General features: G+C 38.1%; 1 protein-coding gene and 1 pseudogene across 1 annotated transcript in view; both read right to left on the minus strand.

Annotated features, from left to right (window-relative positions):
• WWC2 (WW and C2 domain containing 2) overlaps positions 1-26,323 on the minus strand; it is a 204,768-nt gene that overhangs the window by 69,071 nt on the left and 109,374 nt on the right. The window contains exons 3-5 of the mRNA XM_055315697.1: positions 22,819-23,022; positions 21,952-22,028; positions 2,860-2,939 (exon numbers count right to left, since the gene is read on the minus strand). Of these exons, the coding sequence (XP_055171672.1) occupies positions 2,860-2,939; positions 21,952-22,028; positions 22,819-23,022 (361 nt within the window). The remainder of the gene's footprint in view (positions 1-2,859; positions 2,940-21,951; positions 22,029-22,818; positions 23,023-26,323) is intronic.
• On the minus strand, positions 15,469-15,844 carry LOC129503552 (mitochondrial import inner membrane translocase subunit TIM14-like; annotated as a pseudogene).

Below are 26,323 nucleotides of genomic sequence, written 5' to 3' on the forward strand. Positions count from 1 at the left end.
TGGCTTATTTTCATTAAAAAAAAAAAATCTGTGAGATTTCATGAAATAGCTAATAACCCAGGACTCTCAAACTGGGTCCAAGTGAATTTCTAAAGCCCAAGTGATTTCTTCCTATTTGTGTCAAACCTTCAGAATCTCACAGTTAAAACAAACCTTTAAGTCAGAAATCAACTTTAACATCTGAAAACAAAAAAAGCCAGTAAGCCGTTTCCAGAAATCAACTTTAATACTTAAAAATAAAGCAGACTACCTCAAGACTGCTTATTTACATTTCAGAGAGCTTTATGACTGGATAAAAATATCCTGGCTGCCCATTGCTCAGTCGGGTGCTAAGCATGACAAGCACACACCATGTAACTCGAACTGTTGCTTTCCCTTTATCTCCACATTTCTCCTTTTTCTCAACTCTTCGGGCCCCACCTTTTCTCTCTTTTTTAATCCTAACTGACCATAAGTCAAACAAAATATTAGCATTATTTGTTGATTTTTAAAACAAGGACTGTGTTTTTTGTCTTAATCTGAGAAATACCCATTTGTTCTTAGTTTGAGGAATATCCTAAAAAAATTAAAACAAAATTTGATTTTTTGTTTCTGAGTACCGTATTATTAATTTCCCCTATATCGTAGTTTCTTTCAAAAGAGAAGAAAATTCCCATTTGCATATCTTCCTTGGAGAATATGTGCCCCCCTGAGCCTGATTTTCATAGGCTAGGTATATGCTTTTTGGCTGGCTGAGTGTTTCACTTCTCATTTTCCACTTCTGAGTGAATGCTGAAGGTGCCAAAATAGAAATGTCTTCTTGGTGGTATCCGTCTACACATAAGTTATGCTATGGTGTCGGCCAAAGTCAACTCTGGGACCACAGACTGAAATGAATAATGCAGAGAATAAAACTACATTCATTCATCCAGCATAAACTATTGTACTCAGTAAAATGAAAGCCTGAGTTCAAATTACATTATGGCTCCAGATTTGGCAAAAAACAGTCCATTCTATTGTGAAGAAATGAAAAGTTACAAAAGCCTGCAGTAGGATTCTATTTAAATCTTTTCCTGAAATATATTTTCTGTCCAAACCCCAAGGAAAAGTCCCTTTACAGTATCAGGAATGTGGTTTCTTGAAAAGTATGGTCTCTGGGTTCAATCAATTATTCAATGTTCTAGTAGTATGGCGGTTAACATTTGAATGAAAACAGCTTTATTTTGTCTATAGTTAGGATCAACAAGAGAGGTCTCTGATGTTAGATATCATATCTTTCTGCTCTTGGTTCAAGGGATTAGAATCACTCCAAGAGAATGCCTGAATTTCTACAACAAATGTCTATTGTTTTCTTGCGGAATGTTATTGACAGATTCTTAAACATGCCTTGGATTCCTATAAAAATTGCTTGCAAGCAAACTGCTTTAAAACAATACAGCATTGTTATATCAATATAACAAAAACAGCAAGTTTGGCTAACCTTTAATCCCAGTGGTGACATGAGTTACAATTTCATGTGCCTTAAAAATGTTTAACATATAGCTCAACTTTTGTAGGGTTCTTCAAAGTTTGTTTTCTCTCCCCACTCCCACCACAATGCCCTCCTTTATGTTGATAGGCAAACACTAAGTATCACATTTATGTCCTGGGTCTGCTCAGATCTTAGGAGGAGTTCTGTGGCCAGCTGAGGTTCTTCGAACCCAGTCATACTTGAGAACTACCTGGGGGTCTCACAAAATATACCCAGATGGAGACCAAAAATAGGTATTTTTAAAATAGTTCCTTAGATTATTCTACTATGCAGTCAGGTTTGAGAACTACTAGGACAGGAGCATCTGAAAGAATAAAATGGTTATGATGACTTGAAGTGAGTGGCCAAAGAGAAGAGTGAGCCATGAGACCAGTATCTGAAAGTAAAGAGTCGTGACTGCTGTCCTGAGCTGTAACTTGTCACACCAACACACAGAACAACCAGCTTATGTTTGTGTGGCCGACAAATGGACACAGAAGCTTTGAAAGGGGTAATGCCTTGATGCCCAGAACTGCTACAGAGGGAGTCTGGGAGGAAGAACATGCAGGTGATCAGGGACTCTACAAACACTGCACCACAGCTGGCACAGAGCCCCGTGCAGAGAGGAGGGAAGCAAAACCCAGCTGAATGCCTTTGGAGGGATAATGCCTTCAATCCTCTCTGCAGTCATGTGGCTGTGAAAACCATCAGCTTCTTGCCTCACCCCAGAACCCTGGGGAAGGGACTGTGAGGGTTGGAGAGCCCCGTGTGCCTGCCAGGGTTTAGCTGGGAGAAGGGTGGCTTCTGCGGGGCAGGCGACTCCAGATTCTGCGGCCCGCTGTCGTCCACCTCTTCCTTAGCCTGGCCCAGTCTAGAGTTAGGCCAGCGGCCCATCAGATTTGATCAGAGAACAAAAAAAGGACAGAAGGACTGCAGGAAATGAGGAACTCACTGGGCTGACATAGAGGCAAGGGCATGCCGCCAACCCAGAGCCCAGGGCAGCAGAGGCTCACTTTGTCCAGCTGCTAGAGCCCAGTGCGGAGACACTTCCTGCGCCTACTTCCTTAGAGCCATGCCTCAATCTTCAAGCAGGCTGGCAGGTGCCCCGGACACAAACGTAATGTTCTCACTGTTTTTTTTGCATCTTGGATGATTAATGGAACATCAGATCTTTTTCAATGTATATAGATTTTCCCCAGCTTTTCATTTGTGGGTTGACTGTTTTCTTTGGGTTTTGGTGCAGAGCTCTGAGCTTTTTACTATATGCTTCTCTGAGAAATCTCTTATGTAATCTGGACTTCTATTTTCTTTGTATTGGTTAGGGGGCTTTGAATTATTCTCAAAGTCAGTTTCAGTATTTTTATACTCACTGTTGTAACGTCTCGAAGCCTTGTTCTTTGTACAGCAATTCTTGCTTCATTTGTGAGAGTTCTCTCTTCAGCTTTTTAACCTTTTGTGAGAAATCAATGTAAATAAGAATGTTTGTAAATAATTAGCAACCCTGTTTTAAAAGATAGTCCATTAGTAAACTATTAAACACATAAACACAGCCATGAGTTTAACATTTACTCTACTGGTCCCCCCCCCCCCCACATAAATCCTGTGGAAGGTAGGTTAATGATGTTTAAATTATCAACAATGTTCATTATCACCTGTATTTATCCTTATCATCTTATTTAGCAACATTCCTGTGAGCTGGCATTGGGACTGTCTCCATTTTGTGATCAATAGCCAGGAAGGGGGGACGGAGGTCAGAACTTGAAACCCAGTTTCTCTAACTCCAAAAGCGCGGGCTCCTCCTTCCCTTCATCACTACGCTCCAGGCCCACCAGTCACCCGTTTCTAGAATCCATCAGGCAATACCAGCTCTGCTTCGGCAACATGCCACTCCCCCTGCCTGGAAGGCTTTCCCTCCGATCCTCAAGACCGGACTCTTGTCACTCAGGTCTCAGCTCCCATGTCACCTTTTGGAAGAGGACTTCTCCAACCACCTCACCCATGCCATTACTCTGTTTTGTTTAGTTCAGAGTTTTTCTCAAAAGCTGAAATTCTCTGTGTATTTGCTTACTGTCTGTGCCCCAGGGGGAAAGCAAGCTGCATCACCCCAGCTGTATCCCAAACTTCTAGAAGAGTCCTGGGCAATGTGAGGAATAAAATGGCAAGGACAAGAACTGTGTGATCCATAGACATTTGATGTGAAACTGATTGAAAAAAGGTTTTTTTCCCTGTTGCATTCTGAGTAATGTTGTTACATTCTCGGTAATGACAGTGCTAAAATGGGACAGGTCAGAAAACCAGCAGAAGCCTGGTTTAGCCTCTCTGGGAAACAGTGTGGAGGTTCCTCAAGAAGTTAAAAAAGCCAAACTGGAAGGAGCCAAGATGTCCTTCAACAGATGAATGGATAAAGAAGATGTGGTGTATATACGATGGAATGTGACTCAGCCATCAGAAAGGATGAATATCCACCGTTTACATTGATGTGGATGGAACTAAAGGGCATTATGCTGAGCGAAATACATTAACCAGAGAAGGACAATTATCATATGGCATCACTCATATGTGGAATATAAAAAATAGTGTAAAGGACCATAGGGGAAGAAACTGAGTGGGGAAAAATTAGAGAGGGAGACAAACCACGAGAGACTCCTGACTCTGGGAAACAAACGGAGGGTTGCTATAGGGGAGTTGCGGGGAGGATAGGGTGACTGGGTGACAGGCACTAAGGAGGGCACATGATGGGATGAGCACTGGGTGTTATACTGTATTTTGACAAGTTGAATTTAAATAAAAGTTTTTTAAAAAGCCCAGTTTAGTCACAAACTGGTCTTCACATGGGTGTCAGAAATTTACTTCCATATTATAGCCCCAAGTTTTAAGCACATTCTGTTATACAGGACTTCAATGTGCTTTTGAACTTGTATTTCTTATTTAATCTATCCATTCCACAAATATTTATTGACTTTCCACTATGCGTCAGGTCCTGGGTTTGAAGTGTGAATAAAGTAGACAAGATCTTTGCCCTCATGGGTCCCACAGAATAATGCGGGAGCCAGATGTTGAGCAAATAATCATGCAATGAAATAAATCTTACCATTTACCATGTGGGCTATAAAGGAAAGGTTCAGAATACTTGAAGATAAAAAGGGGGCCAGGACCCCTTTTTTTTGTGAGGAGCTGGATAAAGTGTGTCTGTAGAAATGATGTTTAAACAGAGCAGGTCAGGGATCCCTGGGTGGTGCAGCGGTTTGGCGCCTGCCTTTGGCCCGGGGCGCGATCCTGGAGACCCGGGATCCAATCCCACGTCGGGCTCCTAGTGCATGGAGCCTGCTTCTCCCTCTGCCTATGTCTCTGCCTCTCTCTCTCAGTGTGTGTGACTATCATAAATAAATAAAAATTAAAAAATAAATAAATAAACAGCAGGTCAGTGGGGCTTCATTTGGTAAAGGGGGGGTCCTCAAAAGTAGAGCTTCCAGATGAACCCCAAACTGTGGAAGGAGAAAACTCGTCAAATCTCTGGGATTTGGAGTATGCTCCCGTTTGCTGGATTGCAGAGGTGGCATGCCACATGAGATGCAACTGGAAAAGAAGGCCTTATTATATAGAGCCTTGAAGCCATGTGGGAGATTTCTAAATCTAATCTTAAGAACAATGAGAATGAGGAGGAATTTTAAAGCACAATCTGCTTTATGATTTTTAAAAACTACTGTGATGACTCTGGTGATTGGACCACAGGGGCCAAGAGAGGCCATTCCCCTTGCACTGTGGGTTGGCCTGCGGGCTGCATATAGAGAGCAGAGCCCAGATGGAGAATATATCTGGGAGGTAGAATCAACAGGACTTGGTGGTGGACTCAATATGCGGGGTGACGGAGCAGATGTGTCAAAGATCTCTGCCAGGATTTTGGCTTGCCTTTGACACGAAGGTCTCCTGGAGGAAGGGGCCAGATTGGGGAGTTAGATCCAGGATGTTCTTTGAGACATTTAATTTTCTGATACTCAGGAAACTTCAAAGGCCATTGGCATATGGAGACTTGATGTTCAGAAGTGTTTGGACCAGAGATATAAAATTGAGAGTCACTGACACAAAGATAATATTTTATTTTTATTTATTTTAAAGATTGTATTTATTTATTCATGAGAGACACACACAGAGAGAGAGAGAGGCAGAGACATAGGCAGAGGGAGAAGCAGGCTCCCTATGGGGAGCCTGATGCAGAACTGGATCTCGGGATCCCAGGATCACAACCTGAGTCAAAGGCAGTCACTCAACCACTGAGCCACCCAGGCGTCGCATAAAGATAATGTTTTAAATGCATGAGTATAAAGGAGGTCACCTAGAGAGAATGCATACTGAAAACAGAAGAAGAGTCCTGGAACATGCTTCAGGCACCTTGATCATTCAGAAGTCTACTAGAGGAAGGGACAAAACACAATGCAAAGTAGTGGCAAGAGAAGTCTGAGGGAAGAAAGTGCATCTCAGAAAATGAGAAGAAAAAAGTCAAGAGGGAGAGGAGGCACTATGTAGATGAAATGACAAGGACGAGAGCTGTATAATACTCATGTTTGCATACCGAAGGCACAATACTTTGGGTATTATGGATATTCAATAATTTATCTGTTGATAAGTGATCGGTTGAGCCCATCCGAATGTTTACCAGTTTGTGCCCTGAGGCACTTATATTTGATTAGGGAAAAGTAGAAACAAATAATATGTTGCAAGGCCCCCTTTGTCACTGAAAAGACAGGTATAAACAATGCTACTGGAATCCAAAGGAGGCCCGGAGCACTTCTGGCCGACCTCATGGAGGAGGAGCTCTCTGAGCAGGATTGTGAAAGTGCTTTAATATTCATGAAGCGCAGTGAGCTCATTCACAGTGGCTCATAAAGACATTCCAGTTGTAGCATTCGATTATTATCATGTCAAAAGAGCCATCAGTAATCAATAGTCCATTCCACATGTACTTCTACTCCTGACAGCCCCTCTGAAGAGCTGTTTACCAAAGACTGTAACATTTTTATTTTAAAACAACAAGCAGCACAGTTAATCCAAAAATCAATAGCAACTCAAATAGCCAGCCCGAAGCCTCTGAAAACACAGCTGATAGAAACAATGGCGATACTGAGCCCACTTAGAACCACCAAATGAAAACAATTAGCGTATCTCACTGACATAAAATAGCATGCTACTTAAAAATCATTTGGACTGTGATGACACACCAATTCAAATTTTTTTCAAAAATTATCATTTAAAGTCTAAAATTAACTTTTGACCTTTCACATTCTTGTCTAAGTGATGGGAGTGAGATTTTGTTGTACACTGAGTGACAATGATGGAGGAAGCTAACCTGTGTCTGCTTTCATTCCACATAATTTATTTATTTTACCTAAAGTTGTCTGTAAGCTACTGTTGCCATCTTGGGGAGTCTTTGTACAGGACTGCCTGAATGATCAATGCCACATTTTATGTTGTTAACTATGAAAAAGTCTGATTTCTATTACACTGACAAGTGAAAACAGGTATTATTTCCAATCAAACATCACTTCCGATTGTTTCTGGTTTCAAGAATATGGTCTGAACTAGATCAACAAACTTTCTTCTCTGAGAACCATGTGACATCGTCAGCTAGCAGAGGATCACCATTTCTACTCTTCCATTCTCTATCGCACCCTCAAATGTAGGGCATAGAACATAAAAAACAACATCCTTAGGTCACAGGTAAAGGATTAAGCCAATGCCGACTTGCAAATTTAGCACAATGTAGACTCTACCAGGAAACAGTAACGAGAGTAAAATTCAGGAGGACTTTTATGTATTTCAGGCATTGTGCTAAATATAAATGCCTATTTTCGATCATCACGACTATGCTATAGTTTTAATTCTTATTGTTTAGGTGAGGAATCTCAAACCAAAAAAGATTAAGTAATATGATGAAGGTTACATTGCTACTAAGCAGTGGGGAACAATCCACAACACAGGAGGAGGTGTTTAAAACTATAATTATAAAAGCTTTAGTTATTAATGGTATGATAATACATGTAAGATCAAAGACAAATTAGAATTTTGGAAAATGACCCACATAAAATTTATGGCTCTTATTTTACCTGAGAAACTTCATTATTCTTATGCCCCACCCAATCAGAACATATGAATAAGCCCCACAAGCCCTACAGTCTATGCTTTTTTACTCTTACATACTCAACTTTCTGCCATAGCCAACGGTCTACTTTTATAGACTTACTTTTAAGGAATCAAATCTCATAACCTAGAGTATCAAATTGGAGGCAAGAGACCCATGGCTTTTGCACATTTCCTGCTTTCTATGCTGACTACATTAAAGCAGCTGACATTTTAAATTGATTCTAAAGTTATTTCTGAAAACCAGGGAGATACTGTGATTAAATGTGATGACTATGACTGAAAATCATGGAGCTTCTTACCATTTCTTACAATCCTAGTGTAATACGTTTTTTCTTTTCTTTTTTTTTAAAGAAGGAGAAAGAAACGACAATAAAAGAAAAGTAAATTCCAGAAATCTGCAGACTTTGGAAGGATCACAAGACAGGCAGGTTTCAGAAGTTTGCCCTAAAAATGAACTTTGCAACATTAAAGTTATAATGAGAAAAATGGTATTTTACTAATGACTACCTTCCCTTTTCACCACTTTCTCTACTGTCTTGCCGAGAGCTCCTTTGGCAAACCAAGAAAGGGCAACTGTCAACCTACTCCTTCTAGGAATCTTTCTCTTCACCATCATTTGCACCTCACTGTAAAGTCTTCACCACTTTGCCTCATCTCAAAAGTCACCTTTAGAGAAAATGAGAAATCAGCTCCATATAGATAAAGGATCAATAATAAAAATTTTTTTGCCTTTACTAAAGAACAGAGGAAAACAGAACTCCACCTGCTGTTGGAACCATTTGTGATGACTAATAAGCGGATTCGGCATCAGAAACAAAATGACTGAATATAATGTATATATTTTTTTAAAAACTCAAACTTTAGCAACAATAAGAAAAGCCCCTGGAAAAAATTACAAGAAATATTTATGAACTATACTACCTGGAGATATACATTGTAAACAAAAATATAGAGAGTCAATGCTAGATCCCTGCAAGTAATTAAAATAAGCCAGTAAGTTGCTGTATAACCCAGGAATTTCACTCATAGGCATTTCCCCAAGAAAAATGAAAACATATGTCCACATAAACACTTGTAGTAGCCAAAAAGTGGAAACAATCCAAATAAACACCAACTGATGAGTGAATAGATGAAATGTGGGATGTCTGTAACAAAAGAACATCACTTGGCAGGAAAAAAGAATTAAGTCCTGACACCTGCTACGACATGGATGAACCTTGAAAATATTGTTCTAGCCAAATACAAAGGCCACATATTGTTGGATTTCAACTACATGAAATGTCCAGAACAGGCAAATCTAGAGACAGAGAATAAATTAGTTGTTGCTTGGGGCCTGTGGGGACAGAGACCCACTTAACTTCTTTACCACCTCTGCCAAGTTTCTGCCAGTTGTTCCTTTTCAAGAAATTCCATATACAGCTGACCATTGAACAACCAAGGGTTAGGGAAACCGATCCCCTGTGCAGCTGAAAATATGTGTTTAACTTTTGACTCCCCCAAAACTTAATAGCCTATTGCTGACCAGAAGCCTTACAAATAACACTAACAGTCAATTAACATGTTTTGTAGAGGTATTACACAACAACAGTATTTTTAGAGAAAAGAAAATGTTACTTAGAAAATCATAAGGGAGAGAAAATACATTTAGAGTTCTGTACTATATTTATATAAAAAAAAAAGTCAATGTATAAGTGGACCTGGGTAGTTCAAGCCCATGTTGCTCAAGGGTCAACTGTAAATGGAGGCATATAATCAGCAGGCTTTCCAGGCTAGGGCTTCTTTCACTTATCATATTGCTTTTGAAATTCATCCACATTTTATTACTAGCTTGTTTTTATGGATAAACCATAAACTGCATTTTACAAATCAACCACAATTTGTTTACCCATTCATTCACAGATAGACATTTAGGTTACTTCCAGGCTTGGGCTAGTAAGAATAAAGATCCTGTGAGTAACTACACTCAAGTCTTTGGGTGAGTATATATATGTTTTCAAGTGTATATTTTTTATAAGAAACCACTAAGCTATTTTCCAAAGTGGTTGTACTACCTTGCATTCCTACAGTAATGAGTAAGGGTTCCCATCTTCCAATGACCTCCCTCAGGTGCTGTTTTAACTACATCCCATATTTTTTTTTTTTTTGTATTTCCATTTTCATTTAGTTCAAAATATTAAAGAACAGTCTTTGCTTTCTTTTTTGACCAATGAATTATTGAGAAATATGCTAATAATTTCAAAGTATTTGGAAGTTTTTCCAGGTAGGTCTGTTTTTGAGGTCCACTTTAATTCCACTATAATCATGCTCCATTTGAATTCAATTCCTTTCAATGTACTGAGACTTCTCTTCATTGCTTCAAGTAAGTTCTCCTTGGTGAATTGTGCCTACATTTGAAAATAATATTGTTTTGCTGGTTTTAGATGGTGTGTTCTGCAAATGTTGATTAGGTCAGGTTGATGGTATTGTTCAAAACTGCAACAAGTTGGGGCAGCCCCGGTGGCCTAGTGGTTTAGCGCCACCTTCAGCCTGGGGTGCGATCATGGGTCGAGTCCCACATCGGGCTCCCTGCATGGAGCCTGCTTCTCCCTCTGCCTATGTCTCTGCCTCTCTCTCTCTCTGTGTGTGTGTCTCTCATGAATAAATAAATAAAATCTTTAAAAAAAACCTGCAACAAGTATGCTGATTTTCTGTCCATATAGTCCATAAATTACTGAGAGAGGAATATTGATATATCTATCCAACTGTAATTGTGACTTAGTCATTCTACTTTCATTCTATTGGTTTTTATTTCAGGTATTTGAAGGGTTATGTGCATATATCTTTATGTCCTTTGATGAACTGACTTATTTATTACTATAAAACCCCTGGTAAAAATATCCTTATTCTAAAGTTTAACTTTGATATTAATATGACAACTCCAACTTTCTTTGCATTTGTATTTTTATGGTAGATATTTTTCATTCCTCTAATTTTTAACTTGTCTGGGTCTTCACATTTAAAATAGCTCTGTTGCAGTCATCATAAAGTTGAGTCTATTTTAACCATTCTGATAATTTCTGCCTTTTAACTGGAGTATGTACACCATTTACATTTAGTGTAATTTTTGGTATGGTTGGGTTTAAATTTACTATCTTTATATTTGTTTTCTAATTGTCACATATATTCTTTTATCCTTTCTACCTCTATTCCTGCCTCCTTTTGGATTAACTATATTTTTGATGGTTCCATTTTATCTCCATTTTTTAGTAATATCTATATTTTCTCAGTGGTTTCTCAGAGCAGAGATCAGCAAATGACAACTTGTAAGTCAAATATATTTTGTGACCTAACTTTTTATGGCTCATGAGTTAAGAATGGTTTTCATGTTTTTAGTAATTTCCCCCAAAAACTGAAAAGAAAAATCTATGGCAGAGACTGTTTTCCAGTGGCTGTACCAACTTCCATCCTTACTAGTAATACACAAGAGTTCCAATTTCCCATATCCTCATCAATATTTGTTATTTTCTCCTTTAAAAACAAAAAATTCCTAATGGGTGTGAGGTTGATATCTCATTGTGGCTTTGATTTGCATTCCCCTAATAACTAGTGACGTTTGTCATCTCTTCATATGCTTATGGGACATTTGCATATCTTCTTTGGAGAAATGTCTGCTAAAACCCCTTGCCCATTTTCGAAGTGAGCTGTTTTTGCCTTCAGTTCTGAAAGATATTTTCATTAGGTATAGCAATCTAGGTTGACATTTTTTTGGTTAGTAATCTTAAGATATCACCTCACTGCCTTATAGGGTTGCATAGATTCTAATGAGAATCTGCTGTAGTTACTATCTTTGTTCCTTCATATGTAACTGTCTAATTTCTGTGGCTGCTTTTAAGATTTTTTTATCACTGATTTTCTGCAATTTAATCATCATATACCTTCATATGATCTCTGTTTTTATTCTGCTTTGGAGTACTTTCCTATACCTATGGATTTATAGTTTTAATTTTTTCAATTTTTTTGTGATTTCCACCACCTCGCTTTTTTGTGGGAACTCTAACATATATATCCGATCATTTAATACTGTGCTAGAGGACACTGGTGTGCTTTAAATTTTTCTCAGGTTTTTTTCATCTCTGTAAGTCATTTTGGATAGTTTCTATTCCTTTACCTTCAAATTCACTGATCCTTTTACTCAGCATATAGGTTGTTCTCAATAAGTGTATTTTTCATTTCTGATATTGTATATTTAATCTGTAAAACTTCCATTTTGATCTTTTATATCTTTATTTTTCTCTCATCGTGTTTTCTTCTACTGTTGAGCATGTGTATAATACCTTTTAACATGTTTACCTGCTAATTAAATGTCACTTCTTGTTTTTGTTATAAGTCATATTTTCTTGCTTCTTCAAATGCTCAGCAATTTTAACAGCTTTACTGATGTATAACTGGCATATAATGAAGTGAGTATGCTTAAACTATAGTTTGACAAATACTGACATATGTATATACACACAAAACCAACATAATCAAGATAAAGAATATATCCATCATTCCCCTGAAAGCTTCCTTATGCCCCTTGGGGATGCCCCCTCTTTCTGCCTCTCCTCCCTACTCTCATTCCTGAACATGAATGAAAATTTTTGATTAGATGTTGGCCATTGTGAATTTTACTTCATTGGTGTTGAATTTTCATGTATTCTTTAGAGTGCTATACTTTCTTCCAGCACACAGTTAAATTGTTTTAAATAAACGTGATCCATTCAAGGTTTGCTTGTAATTTTTGCTATGGCAGCTCCAGAGCAGCCTTCAGTCTTAGACAAATGTGGCTCTACTACCAAGGTCTCTCTCTTCTGCCCCATAACATATGAGGTCTCTCCATTCTGGTTTATAGACAGAAACTATACCTAGTCCTTTGAGCTCTGAGAATTGTTTGTCCTACTGCTTTGTTTCCGCACTTTTGTTGTATTTTATACCATGTTTACTCAAAGATTTGAGGAGATTGCATCAGAAATCTCCAGAGCCTTCTCTTGCTCCTTCTCTCTCTGTAGCATCCTCCTCTCCAGGATTCCTACAAATTCCAAACACTTTCACTTCACTGAACTTCATTCTGCTGACTCTTCAGCTCAGGCACACAAGTAGACTATGTTTGAGTCCTCTCTGCACTGGAGATGGTATGATCTCAGGCATTGTTTTATAGATTGTGTCCAGTTCTTTGTCTGCTGTTGGAAGACAATTCCTATAGCAGCTAATTCTTCCCAGGCTGAAACAAGCCATTTCAAGCTTTTGAAAGATATTTGTATGATTCCAATCGCCTGCATTTTAGGCAAAATATCTCCTTGTTGGACCTATTTCATCAATCTTCCTTTATCTTTCCAAAAGGACAAATCTAAATCTGGGATCTAACTGCTAATCTCAAATCATACAATTCTATTTTTTCTGTACCTTGAAGGAGATCCCTCAGATTCTAGTTCTCTGACAGAGTAGAAGCTGACAGTACTATGTCTACCATTCTCAACTCTAGAAATTAACATACATATGAAAATATACTAAAGACTACAAAATACATATAGCATAGATATTTTTTCACTACTTCATTGTTATGGCTATCACAAGACTAATTCTTTCAAAATTTAATACAAACATATTAGGTAAATGTATTTGTTGTGTATGTATCAAGGAAAAGTATCAGAATATAAGTATTGGTTTGAATATATTCATTATAATATCTTTATCGCATATAGTTCCACAAAGCTTAAATCCCAAGGCCTTTCAAAAATGAAAGAATGTGTTTTGTAGGTTTTACAGAATTATTTAAAATTGATTATTTATGAATTGTTATTTTCTTATCTGTTTTAGACTATGTCCTTTCCCATTAAAGAAGTTAATTGCATTTAGTTTTATATGCCATCAGCATTGTGGATTTAAGAATGTTTATGAATGAAGATGGAGAAGGTCAAAAATCATAGCCAGAGAAACTGATATGGTTGTTTATCTAGATGAGAGGAAACTAAACATCTTCTCCCCAACAACACAGTGTCAATGAAGGTTTTCTTTTCAAGTAAATATTATTTAGCTTGTAGGATGGTACCCTTCAAAGCTAGAAAAGGAGACCAAAATCATTAAAGAGAGAGAAAGAAAATACTATGAAATTAATAAATTTGATTAAATGTTAAGTCACTTTACTCAAGGTTTGAAAATGGTTTTTGGAAAAAATGCCCTTCTGTGCTGTGAATTTTAATTGTTTCAAGTTACTAGCACATATAACGGAGACAATCCCAGTTCTTGTATTAAATAGAGTACTCTCTCCTTTTCTCTTTCATCAGTCTTGTTCTTTTTTTCTCTTTTAGCAAGTATGAGTAAGTCAAGTCACACCATTCTCCATTTCACTCAAGATTAAGTAAGACCAGTATACTATTTCCTAATCCAATACAAACTACAATACAAACCCATTTCTGAACATCCTAAAGGAATTACAGCCTTACCTAATAAACAGTTTGGTGCTGTGGGTTAGTAGTGCCCTCTCTGCTTCAGCACACTGAAATCAGGTAAGTCACAGATGGAAGAACTCATTTAAGTTTTAAATGTAGTGTGAAGACACCTCTCAGTCAAGTCAAGAGACAAGCCTTATTGGCAGCAATTTATATTCTAAGAAGGCATATTTCTTTTCATTCAAAGCACACTGCTAGGATTTTTGGTTAGTTACATTATTGGTTAAAGTGTCATAATTTGATGTACACATGAGTTAACTCCATTCACAGTGACAAACTAAACTTTAATCCAACGGCCATTCTTTTAAATCTAGGCACAAGATTGCAAATAGGTAAGATTATAGTTGACTTTTCCAAGTCCATCACCATTGCTAGAAATAATTAAAGGGAATTCATATTAACAATGTGTGAGTAAATATATTTGAGAACAATGATAGTCCATTGTTATTACAGCAGTGATCACCAACTAGTCATGTGTTTGGAGTAGAATACAAATAGTTTAACCAAAGGGGCCTTACTATTATTATTATTTTTTTTAAATTAAAAGTTGTATCACAGCATATGCTATAGTGCTCAATAAACTTCTCAAAGACATTCGTATTTCTAAGGATTTTCTTTTACACTTACAACATTTATTTCACTTTAATCTAATATTCACCAACTATTTTCTTCACCAAATATCATCTATATGTAATTTGGAGTATAAATGTCTAAAATTTTTATGCTTAAAATTTATTATTATTAGTTTTAATTCCAGTGTATTTAACATACAGTATTATATTACTTTCAGGTGTACATATAGTGATTCAACAATCCTATATATTACGCAGTGTTCATCAAGATAAGTGGACTCTTAATTCCCCTTCACCTATTTCACCCCTCTCTCAACTGACCTCCTCTGGTAACCATCAGTTTGTTCTCTGTAGTTAAGAATCCGTTTTATTGTTTGTCTTTTTTTTCTTTGTTCATTTCTTTCTTAAATTCTACCTATGAATGAAATACTATGCTATTTGTCTTTGTCTGAGGGCTAATTCTGCTTAGCATAATGCTCTCTAGATGGAACCATGTTTTTCAAATGGCAAGATTTTGTTCATTTTTATGGCTAAATAATATTCTTTATCCATTCATCTTCTTTATCCATTTATCTATTGATGGATAATTGGGCTGTTTCCATATATTAGCTATTGTAAATAGTGTTGCAGTAAAATAGGGGTACATATATCTCTTCAAATTACTGTTTTCATATTCTTTGGATAAATACCCAGTAGTGTAATTTCTGGATTGTAGGGTAGAGATTTATTTATTCTGTATTTATAGCTGCAAGGCATCTTATTGTAAAAAGCTGGCACTCATATACATAATCTAACAAGATCCTAAAATCCATCACACATTTACTTCATTTTTTAGCTTGACCTCCTAGTAAATCTTTAGCTTCATTGATTTTGGCTGCTATATAAGGAGATCCTCCCTTGTCTGGGTGACTTAAAAGCATAATTCATTGATGAGCATCTCTTATTTTTCCTTTATTGGCAATAGGGCTTATGCCTAGTATTAATGCTGCCTCTCATTTCATCATTTTGGATTCAAGCCCATCATCTCTGTAACAGCCGCCATTGAAGGCATATTTTGGTAGACATTGAAAAACTTGTTTTACTTAAGACTCCGTATGTTTCATGGCTTGCAAAACATAATGACCTGCAAACCCTGCAGCAGCAAAGGTCAGTCCAGTTGCTACGACTGTACTGGCCATGGCTCTGGCTTATTTCCCTGACCTCTGTCAAGAGTACAGTTCATCTCAGCCCAAAGATGCAGCTACCAAATGCACAACTCTACCAGACAGTGATGCGGCCACCACCAGCAGGCACAGAACCTATTTTTAATTTTTTTAGGAACTTCTATCCTGTCTTCCATAGTGACTATACCAGTTTGCATTCCCACCAATAATGCCAGAAGGTTCCTTTTTCTCCACATCCTCACCAGCACTTGTTTCTTGTGTTGACTTCAGCCATTCTGACAGGTGTGAAGTGCTATCTTATTGTAGTTTTGATTTGTATTTCCCTGATGATGCGTGATGTTGAGCATCTTTTCATATCTATTGTCCATCTGTATGTCTTTGGAGAAATGTTTGTTCATGTCTTCTGTGCCTTTTTTGTAGGATTGTTTGGTTTTTTAGTGCTGAGTTGTATAAGTTCTCCTTTTTTTAAAAAAGATTTATTTGAGAGAGAGAGTGTGTGCAAGCATGTGAGTGAGGCGAGAGGTAGAGGGAGGAGGAGAGGAAAAGAAGCAGACTCCCTGCTGAGTGTGGAGCTCGACATGGGGCTTGATCTCATGACCCCAAGATCACAATCTGAGTTAAAATCAAGAGCAAGACACTCCACCAACTGAGCTACCCAGACATCCTGAGTTGCCTAAGTTCTTTATATATTTTGGATACTAACCCTTTATCAGATATGTCATTTGCAGATATTCCATTTTCTTCCATTCAGTAGGTTGTCTTTTAGTTTCATTGGCTGTTTCCTTTGCTGTGCAGAAGCATTTAATTTTGATGAAGTCCCAATAGTTTACTTTTGCTTTTATTTCTCTAGCCCAGGAGACATATCTAGAAAAAAAGTTACTACAGCTGATGTCAGAGGTTACGGTCTATGTTCTCTTCTAGGATTTTTATGGTTTCAAGTCTCACATTCATGTCTAATTCATTTTGAGCTTCTTTTTGTGTATGCTCTAAGAAAGTGGTCCGGTTTTCCCAATATTGTTTGTTTAAGAAACTTTTTCCCATTGAATATTCTTGCCCCTTTTTAAAAAATATTTTATTTATTTATTCATGATAGACAGAGAGAGAGAGAGAGAGAGAGAGAGAGAGAGAGAGAGAGGCAGAGAGACACAGGCAGAGGGAGAAGCAGGCTCCATGCCAGAAGCCCGATGCGGGACTCGATCCCGGGACTCCAGGAGCACTTCCTGGGCCAAAAGCAGGCACTAAACCGCTGAGCCACCCAGGGATCCCCTACTTGTCCCTTTTGTTGTAGATTAATTGATCACATAACTGTGGGTTTATTTCTGGGCTTTCTATTCTGTTCCATTGATCCATTTGTCCATTTTTGTGCCTGTACTATATTGTTTTGATTACTATAGCCTTGTAATATAACTTGAAGTCTGGAATTGTGATACCTTCAGTTTCATTTTTCTTTTTCATGATTGCTTTGGCTATTCAGGGTCTCTTGTGGTTCCATACAAATTTTAGGATTGTACTACTGTGAAAAATGCTGTTGGTGTTTTGATAGGGATTGCATTAAATGTGTACATTGCTTTGGGTAGCACAGATATTTTAACAGTATTTGTTCTTCTAATCCATGAGCATGGAATGTCTTTCCATTTCTTTGTGTCATTTTCAACTTCCTTCATCAATGTTTTGTAGTTTTCAGAGTACAAGTCTTTTACCTCCTTGGTTAAGTTTATTCCTAGGTATTTTATTATTTTTAGTGTAATGTAAATGGGATTGATTCCTTAATTTCTCTTTCTGCTGATTCATGATTACTGTACAGAAATGCAATAGATTTTCATATATTGATTTTGTATCCTATGACCTTGCTGAATTCACTTATGAGTTCTAGCAATTTCTTGGTAGAGTCTTTAGGGTTTTCTATGTGTAGTATTATGTGATCTGCAAATAGGAAAGTTTGACTTCTTCCCTTAACAGTTTAGATGCGTTTTATTTCTTTTTGTTGTCTGATTGCTATGGTTGGCATTTCCAGTACTATGTTGAATGAAACTGGTGAGAGTGGACATCCTTGTCTTGTTCCTAACCTTATGGGAAAGATCTTAGTTTTTCATCATTGAGTATGATGTTAGCTGTGGGTTTCTCATATATGGCCTTTATTGTGTTGAGGTATGTTTCCTCTAAACCCATTTTATTGAGAGCTTTTATCACGAATATTTGTTATAAAGCATACATTTTTAAAAATACCAGCTGAAATTAAGTTTTGGTTTGTATTAGATATTCCATTCTCTATCCCAAGAAGGCTATGGTCTAAGTATCTATTATGAATAAATGAAATAGTTTTTTTCCCAGTTTACTGAGAAATAATGGACTTCACTGTAGAAATAACAAATTTCGCAGTAAAAAGTGTTTACATTCTTCTTCCTAAGACACATTTTCTCACACAAATACTACCTCTAAAAGTTATGAGTGTATTAATAAAAAGCATTAATTTATTCACTTTACCATTTCAGTAATGAGAAATAAGACGCCATGAAGTAGTATTATCCCACTTGACCAAGAAGAAAACCCAGTCGTCACCAATACCTATGACCACATTATAAAACAGGTGTTTTAGACAGATGTTCCTAAATACCTGGTTCCCCAATACTTGACCAACTAGCTCTAATTTGGTAAAAGAATTGAAGGACATCGACTAATATTGTTACATCGAAATAATGAGGATGAAGATAGTGTTTGGCTAGTCGTGAAAAATTGTTAGTGACCAAAAACGCAGGCAGGTACTCGAGACACCAAAGCAATGAGTTATTAGTTCATTCGTGGATTATTATTTCTGTACCATTAATTTGTGAAAGGGCCTAGCCAACACAGGGATTTCTACAGGGTAGGCAATCCAAGAAAGGCCAGATTATCAAAATCTATGAGACTCTGCCAAGTTACCTACTTATCCTCTTCTGAATGGCTGGGGCGTTCTCAGAGTGCTACCCGGCCAAAATGTGTACAAACAGCAGAGAGAAGGCATCATCTGATCCCCATGTTCAAAGCACGACAACAGCAACAGGTACCACAAGGGTCAATGTGCTATGGGAGCATCAGTAAAAAAGACATTTACCAAAATAAATAAATATATATATAAATTTAAATAAATAAGTAAATAAAAAGGCATTTACCCTGACAAGAAGTGTTAAACAAGCACCTATTCACTAATGAAAGAGACGAAGACAGCGTCACTTCTGATCTTTCATTGATCTTTCATTCTATGAATGTCTTACAACCTCCTCTGGAGGGAAGCACTTCCTTACCATCCCACAGTGATGAAATATATATACAAAGTACAGGCTTCTGATAGTAAGAGTACAAAAAAAATCTAGTATAAGATAGGCTTTATCTAGGAGATTCTGCTGCATCAGGAGACAGGTCTGGGAAATGAGACCACTTGGGATCTCCTGGGAATCTCCCGACTGTGATGGGACCTCATTTTTTTCTGAATGGTCATTTGCAGGAGATACACCTGATGCTTTTGTTTTTAAACCTCTTCTTTAGTTTCACTATACGTTAACATAGAGTGAAATTAAAAAATTAAATTAATTTAATTTAAAAAAATTTTAAAGTCTCTTTATCTTTCCTAAAAGAAAGAACAAAAGACTATTCCTATTGTGGCTATTCCATATACAATATATTTTACAAAGATAAGAACTGTGAAAAACTGTTAAAGTTTCAAAAGGCCTATCATAATACTTAATAGTTTCCTGAGAAGTGCATAGCTCCAGAGAGAACTGAAGTTTACTGAGACTAAGGTTTAACAAAATACTTTCATTCCCCCTTTTTAAATCAGTTAAATGTATAGACTGAGGTACAACAGGGGACCTGACAAGCCATGCCATGCTCTTCTCAAGAAACGTAGAGACACATGAGTAGGCTGACAGAGTAAAGGGTCCGCGATGCGCTGGACAGATGTTTCTGAGAGAATGATCCAGAACCCTTTTATTTCTGTTTTCATGAATTAAACCAAGAAATCTGAACTGAAAAGAGGTTTAGCTTCCAAAAGTATAAACTTTTCTTGCACTCTTCCTCTGAGAACAAATAGAGAAGTTGTGAGAAAGGAAAAAAACATCTCTATGAAGATACTGGAGAATTATTAAGGTAGCAGGAACTTGTGTTAAAGACCCAAAAGGTTAGGAAATCCATAATTGGGGTCTCTGTTTGAGGCACGTGTGTGTACAATAGAAGCTGATGAGTTGTGAGAAGACAGTGGCTGAAGTCGGCAGTGCAGAGAGCTGGCTCCTGGAGGACCCACAAAGCTGAGAGACTCAGAGGGGAGATCTGGAGTTTGGTCTCCATCAAGCAGGAAGAGCCCAAAGTTCAGCTGGGATTTTGAAGAGCTCTGTCCTGAGACAAAGAGTAAAGTGGAAATAGACCTACTCTCTGAAAAGGAACAAAGGCCACATTGCAGAGAGCTTGAACCATGACCCAATTACAATTACCTGCCCCTGCCCAGCTGCCCATGAGAAGCAACACTAATCCTCCCTGAAGGATGACAAGATCACCCCAAACCTCAAATTATCCTATTTCTCATACATAACATATGGTTCTTAATAAAAAGTAAGCGGCTACAAGAAGCTTGACCAACTAGTGACCAACAATCAGGAGGAAAAAAACAGACCAAATTGAGGAATCCAATATTTAGGAACTCTAGATACTGCATTCATTAATAAAGACATGGAATTTAAAAGTAGCTGTGATTATTTTGTTCAAAAATTACATATCCATGTGCAGAGTTTGGGCAAGTAACTAGAAATAATAATCCAACAGAAATTTTAGAACTGAGAAATACACAGTGGAGAATTAAGCTGAAATCATTAAAAAAGAGAGAGAGAGAGAGAGCGATAAGAAAGCCCCCAACTGTTTAAATATTAATACCCTTATATGAGAAATCATAAAGAGTTAGAAAATATTTTTAACTGATGATAAAAATATAAAATTCAAAATCTGTGGGACGAAGGCAAAAGCTATGTGTAGAAAGTAGTGTAAGCTTTAAAGGGCAGATATTAGGAAGTCAGAGACCCGAAGCCCTCTGTCAGCAACTACTAATGTTGAAGCATGTAAATCTTCCAATATGGCACTCTACTTCTGGTTTCATAACGAATGAAAATGTGTGCCTATGTGCACCAGAAAAATATGTATCATAGAAATGTATATTAAGACATACTCTTTAATGACCAGAAATTGGAATAAACTCTAATGTACATCAATAGCAGAAGAGAAAGAATTTATGGTACATGCACAAAACTGGAATGCTTACTGCAATAAAGGCTAATGTGGATGAATCTCAAAATGTTGCTCAAAAGAAGCCATGAAATAATACATCTGGCAGCATTCCAGTTTTGCAAAATTGACACCAAGTAAAACATTCACCGACAGTGTTGATGAGGCCAGCATTACCTTCAGGGATGTCAGGTCTCAGTGGGGGCTTCGAGAGTCATGGTAATCATCTAGATCATGACCAAGATACCAGCTGCACAAATGCATTTCCTTGACCAACAGTCTTTAAGACTCCCCAAAATCAAGGATAAAGAAGCTCTGGCCTTGGCCGGAGTTTGATCAAAATGATTTAGGATAAAGATTAGGCAACAATCCAGGAGGAAGTGTGGGGAATTAAGAAAGTTTTGCCCTAGAGAAGGAATGACGTGGGAACAAGGTATGTGGACGCCTGTGAGTACCGGGCTATCCAGTGGAACAGCAATTATACCCAACCCTGGAAGACACATTTTAGCATGATAAGAAGGAGTTCTTGAGACTCGAACTTTAACATACTAAATACACTAAGTATATTGGAAATGTAATATTAATTAATATTATAGTAAATAAGTATATTTAACATCGTGGGTATATATAATATGCTTAACCTACTGCAGGTAATAGATAGAACTGCCGGGTAATAGAACATGTGCCTCTATGACAAAGACGCTCTCCACCTCTGAACATGCAGTAACAAAAGTAGAAAGGCCAGCCTCCTGGGAAAAAGTAGAGGAGGTCCCTGCACCGAATGGAGAGGACAGGTGGTCACCAAAGCCCCTTCTATCTCCTTTGGATTCTGTGCACACGTTAAATGTAGAACCACAAATTAAAAAAAAAAATCTTACCCTTAATCGTGTAGTGGAGATCTCTGCTTTTAAAATATCGGGATCATATTTAGTACTGGATGAAGATCCTGAGAATACTTTTCAAAGAGAAAAAAGGAAAAAAAAGAAAGTAACTTTTGCAAGTTGCATAACTAGTTCTTGGTTTGGAATTTACAAATGCTAAAAGCAAGATTTACATGCTTCTGTGGATACTTACTTTATAATTCCTTTATTGTCATTCATCAGATACCTAAATATAAAAAGTAATCTTCAAATCTTTATAAATTTTTTAAATAAAAACTCAAGAAAGAGGAACGTCATAAAGACCATGGAGCTTAATATTTTCTGGATTTTATATCTATATATAAACTCTTAGAGGACGTCACGGCACATACAGCTTATCAGAGCTGTGCGTTACCCTGAAATTTATAATTTAGGTAGAACTTCTGAGCCCATCTCAACTGCCTCTTCAGCCAAACCAGCTCCAGAGAATCAGTTTCTGAGACATGAGACATGAGAGGGGATCAAAAGAAAATTCATCCCAGCCAAAATATTGTACAAGAGGGACAAAGAGGGCCAAGTCACTTGCCTTGACCTGAACAGGTAAAAGTAAAGAAATAAAAGGCAATCAGGCAGAGGAAGGAGCAAAAACCAGAAGGGATTCATCATCCACAAATGAGGGTGGGGGACTTCTGCCTGTAATGGAGTCAAGGGGTTTTGCTGAGAGGTCTGTGGGGTGCCCTCACTCCCTCGTGCCTTCACGGGGGCTCTTTCTGCCTAGAGAGGGGCAGGACTCAGAATAAAACTCCACTGGGACCCAAGTGGCCTTCTTTTATCTACACTTTGGTCCCCATTTCCACAGTCTAAACAGGCACATGGTATACTTACGGCTTGTGTGGGAACTTGACTTTTCCTTGTAGGCATCATTTAATCGTACGTATTCATCGAGGGCCAATGCGAGTCTTTGCTCTTTCACGTGGTAAAGCTCCTTCTGTGTCCTGAGAGCATCCTGAGCCACCGAGAGGTAGTCCTTGAGCATCTTCTCCTGTTCCCCCCTCCACTGTTTTCGTGGATCTTCAATCTGGGTGGTTTCTGAAAATATATTAGGTGGTTTTGTTTTTGTTTTGTTTTGTTTTTTAGAATTTAATGAATTTTTTGGATTATTTAAGCTTTAAAAAAAAGTTGCCAGCTTTAACTCCTTTTTCTTTTTTTTTTAAGATTTTATTTATTTATTCATGAGAGACACACAGAGAGAGAGGTAGAGACACAGGCAGAGGGTGAAAGCAGGCTCCCTGTGCCCTGAGCCAAAGACAGACACTTGACCGCTGAGCCATCCAGGCACCCCGAAATTTATGGTCTTAAAAAAGTTTTCCTAACTGTGGCTGCCCTGCAATAATCCTCACCTCCTTGTATCATTGCTCCCTGAATACAGCATAGACCTAGAGATCTGCTTCTAATGAAAACAAGAGAGCAGTGATGGGACGGTACTCAAGACCAGATGACAAAAAGCTGTGACTCCCTCCCTGGTTCTCCTTGGCTTTCTTGCTGTAATGAAGCCAACTGCCATGCTGTAAGCTGTCCTATGGAGAGGCCCACGTGGCAAGGAATGAGGGGGGCTGCTGGCCCTCAGCCAACAGGGAACTGAATCCTGCCAACAACCACGTGAGTGAGCATGAAAGTGGATCCTTCTCCAGTCGTGCCTGGCTATCACCTTGAGGACAGCCTGCCTGTAAGACCGTGAGCTGGAGGATTCAGCTGAGCCTTGCTTGGGTTCATAACACACAGGAACCAGGAGATAATAAATAAATGTACTTTGAGCCACTAAAGTTTTGAGATAATGTGTTATAGTGAGATACGTAACTAATAAACTAGACAATTCAAGGGATTATATAAACTCAAAATGCATATGAAAAATGCAAAATTTTTATAAGTTACAATAGTTATAGTAAGATACATACTCCTAGTTCTCTCTCGATACCTTCAGAGGTTTCATCCAATCATCTGTTCCCTACATATTGGGAAACTGGCATACTTTCCATTAGATACCTGTCAACGGCTAAACTGTCACAGAACACTGAGGGTGATACAGACTGACACAGAAATGAATAAAGGACAAAATAGTACTACTACTACTAATAATAATAATAAATGATCAGCATTTATTTGGATAGATCAGCAGAAACACTCTAGTTGGCTGGTTTATACTGTGTGCTACAAGAGCTGCAGTGAGCACGTTTACATTTCTGAAACACTGCATGATGCAAACGTGAGCTACCAAAGGGGGTTCCCACAGGCACCACAGGAGAAGGCTTCATAAAGCAGGATTGCGCTTCACCTCCACTGGTTATATTTGCTGAGTGGATTTATGAAGACGATTTATTAAATGTAAATACTAAAAAAAAAAGTGTATTATAACAACGTGGTATTTTGGTATCAAGCCCTGGTGATCTCAGAAAACCGTATAATTTGCATGATGTCTGTGGAAATGTCCCATACCTGAAGGGAATTCACAATCCGACGGCTTCAGATGTGGAACTCAACAGATGGCAAACCTGCTGTGAGTTACGAGAGCTTATTGAGGAAGATGCCATTAGGTTCTTGAAAGGAATATGATACCTGTCTGTCATGCCTATTTCTGTTCTGCTGTGCTCGGGAAGAATGGGTGGAACAAGTATGAGGAGCTGTCCTTCTTTTTCTTCTTAGAAAATATCCACTGGGTTTATTATCTGTTGTTCCTTCTACCAATACTGACCATCTACTACATGCAATATGGGGGAAACCAGATGCTCCTTCCAAGGAACTTACAAACTACAGAAGAAACTGTGACATGTGAATTAAAGGAAATACAATTAGTTCGTCCAGTAAAAAGTGATAAAAGCCTTGACAGGAGAATGGCTAAGTGCCACGGCAATTTAGACAGAAGGTTGTCTCTGGCTGCAAAAGGAAGGTTCTGTGGAACAGGCAGTGATGGAACAGGGCTTTCAAAGGTTCCAGACAATGGACCCTCAGGGACCTAACCCCTTCACTTCTCCGGCCACCTCCCGGGTCCCCACAAACACACACACAGCCTTCAGCTGCACTCAATTTCTTTCTTTCATCAGCCCTATTTTCTTTGGCCTCCCTAGACCTGTGGCTTTAACTTGTGGTCTCTCTTCTCCCAGGAAGGTAATCTTCTCTCACCCTCCAAACTCTACCCCAACTCCTTCTTCGCCAGGCCTAGTTAATTAAATCATCCTTTAGCTATCAGCTCAGAGCACGGTCTCTGGCAGGCATGACTACGCCCTTCACGATGGAGAGGGCACTTCTTTTTCCTCCCTTGTCCTGCCAGCCCAATGGTGGTCCCTCCCACATTCTCCTGTATTGTCTCATTTCTTCCTTGGTACTCCAAGAGTAGTCGCAGTAGGTTGTGGTTTCTTGACCACCAGGTTAATAAATACAAAATTCATTTTGTGAGCAATGGTGTGCCACAAAGGTTCTAAGCAAGGCCATGAAAGGATCTTAGTTGTATTTGAGGAATGTTATCTAACAGAAATGTGAGGTTTACTGTCTATACAGAACTCTACTAACTCTACAAAAGTAATAGGACTGTGCAGAAAGTTTTCTGATGAAAGCTATGTGAAGCGAGAAAAGTTTATAAACCATATGTATAATATAATCCCACTTGAAGTATAAAAATGTATTTAAAACTGTGTGTGTATGTGTATCAATATAAGAAGTCTGGAAGGATACACACTAGGAGATTCAGAATAGTTTTCTTTGGGTTACGTGAATATGGATAATATTTTTCTTCCTTTTATTTATCTATATTTTCTCATTTTCTCCTATGCACATATATTACTTCTATAATTTTTTTTTTAAAGGGAAAGAAAAGGCACAAGGTAATGAGGATCTGAATTAGGAAAACAGCAGGGGACAAGTGGCTAAATGAGAAAATTTGATATCAAAGATAAAAAAATCTGTAAGAACTGACAAAAACAAGTCTAAATTTTTCAATTTAGTAATCACAAGAACCATAATGTATCAAAAAATAATCAAGTCAAAGGGAAAACAGAAGAATCCCATTTTGTACTCGTTTGTTTTGAAGCCTTAAGGGCAAAACAGGTAGCAATGGCCTATAAATGAAATGTCTGACAATCAGAGCCAGAAACAGAGGCAGGAGAGTTGTTCCCGTGGTAACAGCAAAGAATAATAGTGGTGGAGATAAAGGACAGCATGCTGGGGGATGAGGGTGAGGTCGCATCTTCAAGGATGACAAGATGTGGGGGCTCTCAACATGTGGCAAATGAGGTGAGGGAGAAGGAGCAGTCTGCAGGAAGGAAGGTTTCAGGTGCAGAAGGAAAGGCGCCATCATCTTCGTCACCCTCCATCTAGGTGGAAGGAAGGGACTACAGTG

Source organism: Nyctereutes procyonoides, unplaced genomic scaffold (assembly GCF_905146905.1).
Source record: "Nyctereutes procyonoides isolate TBG_1078 unplaced genomic scaffold, NYPRO_anot_genome, whole genome shotgun sequence".
Taxonomy (NCBI): Eukaryota; Metazoa; Chordata; class Mammalia; order Carnivora; family Canidae; genus Nyctereutes; species Nyctereutes procyonoides.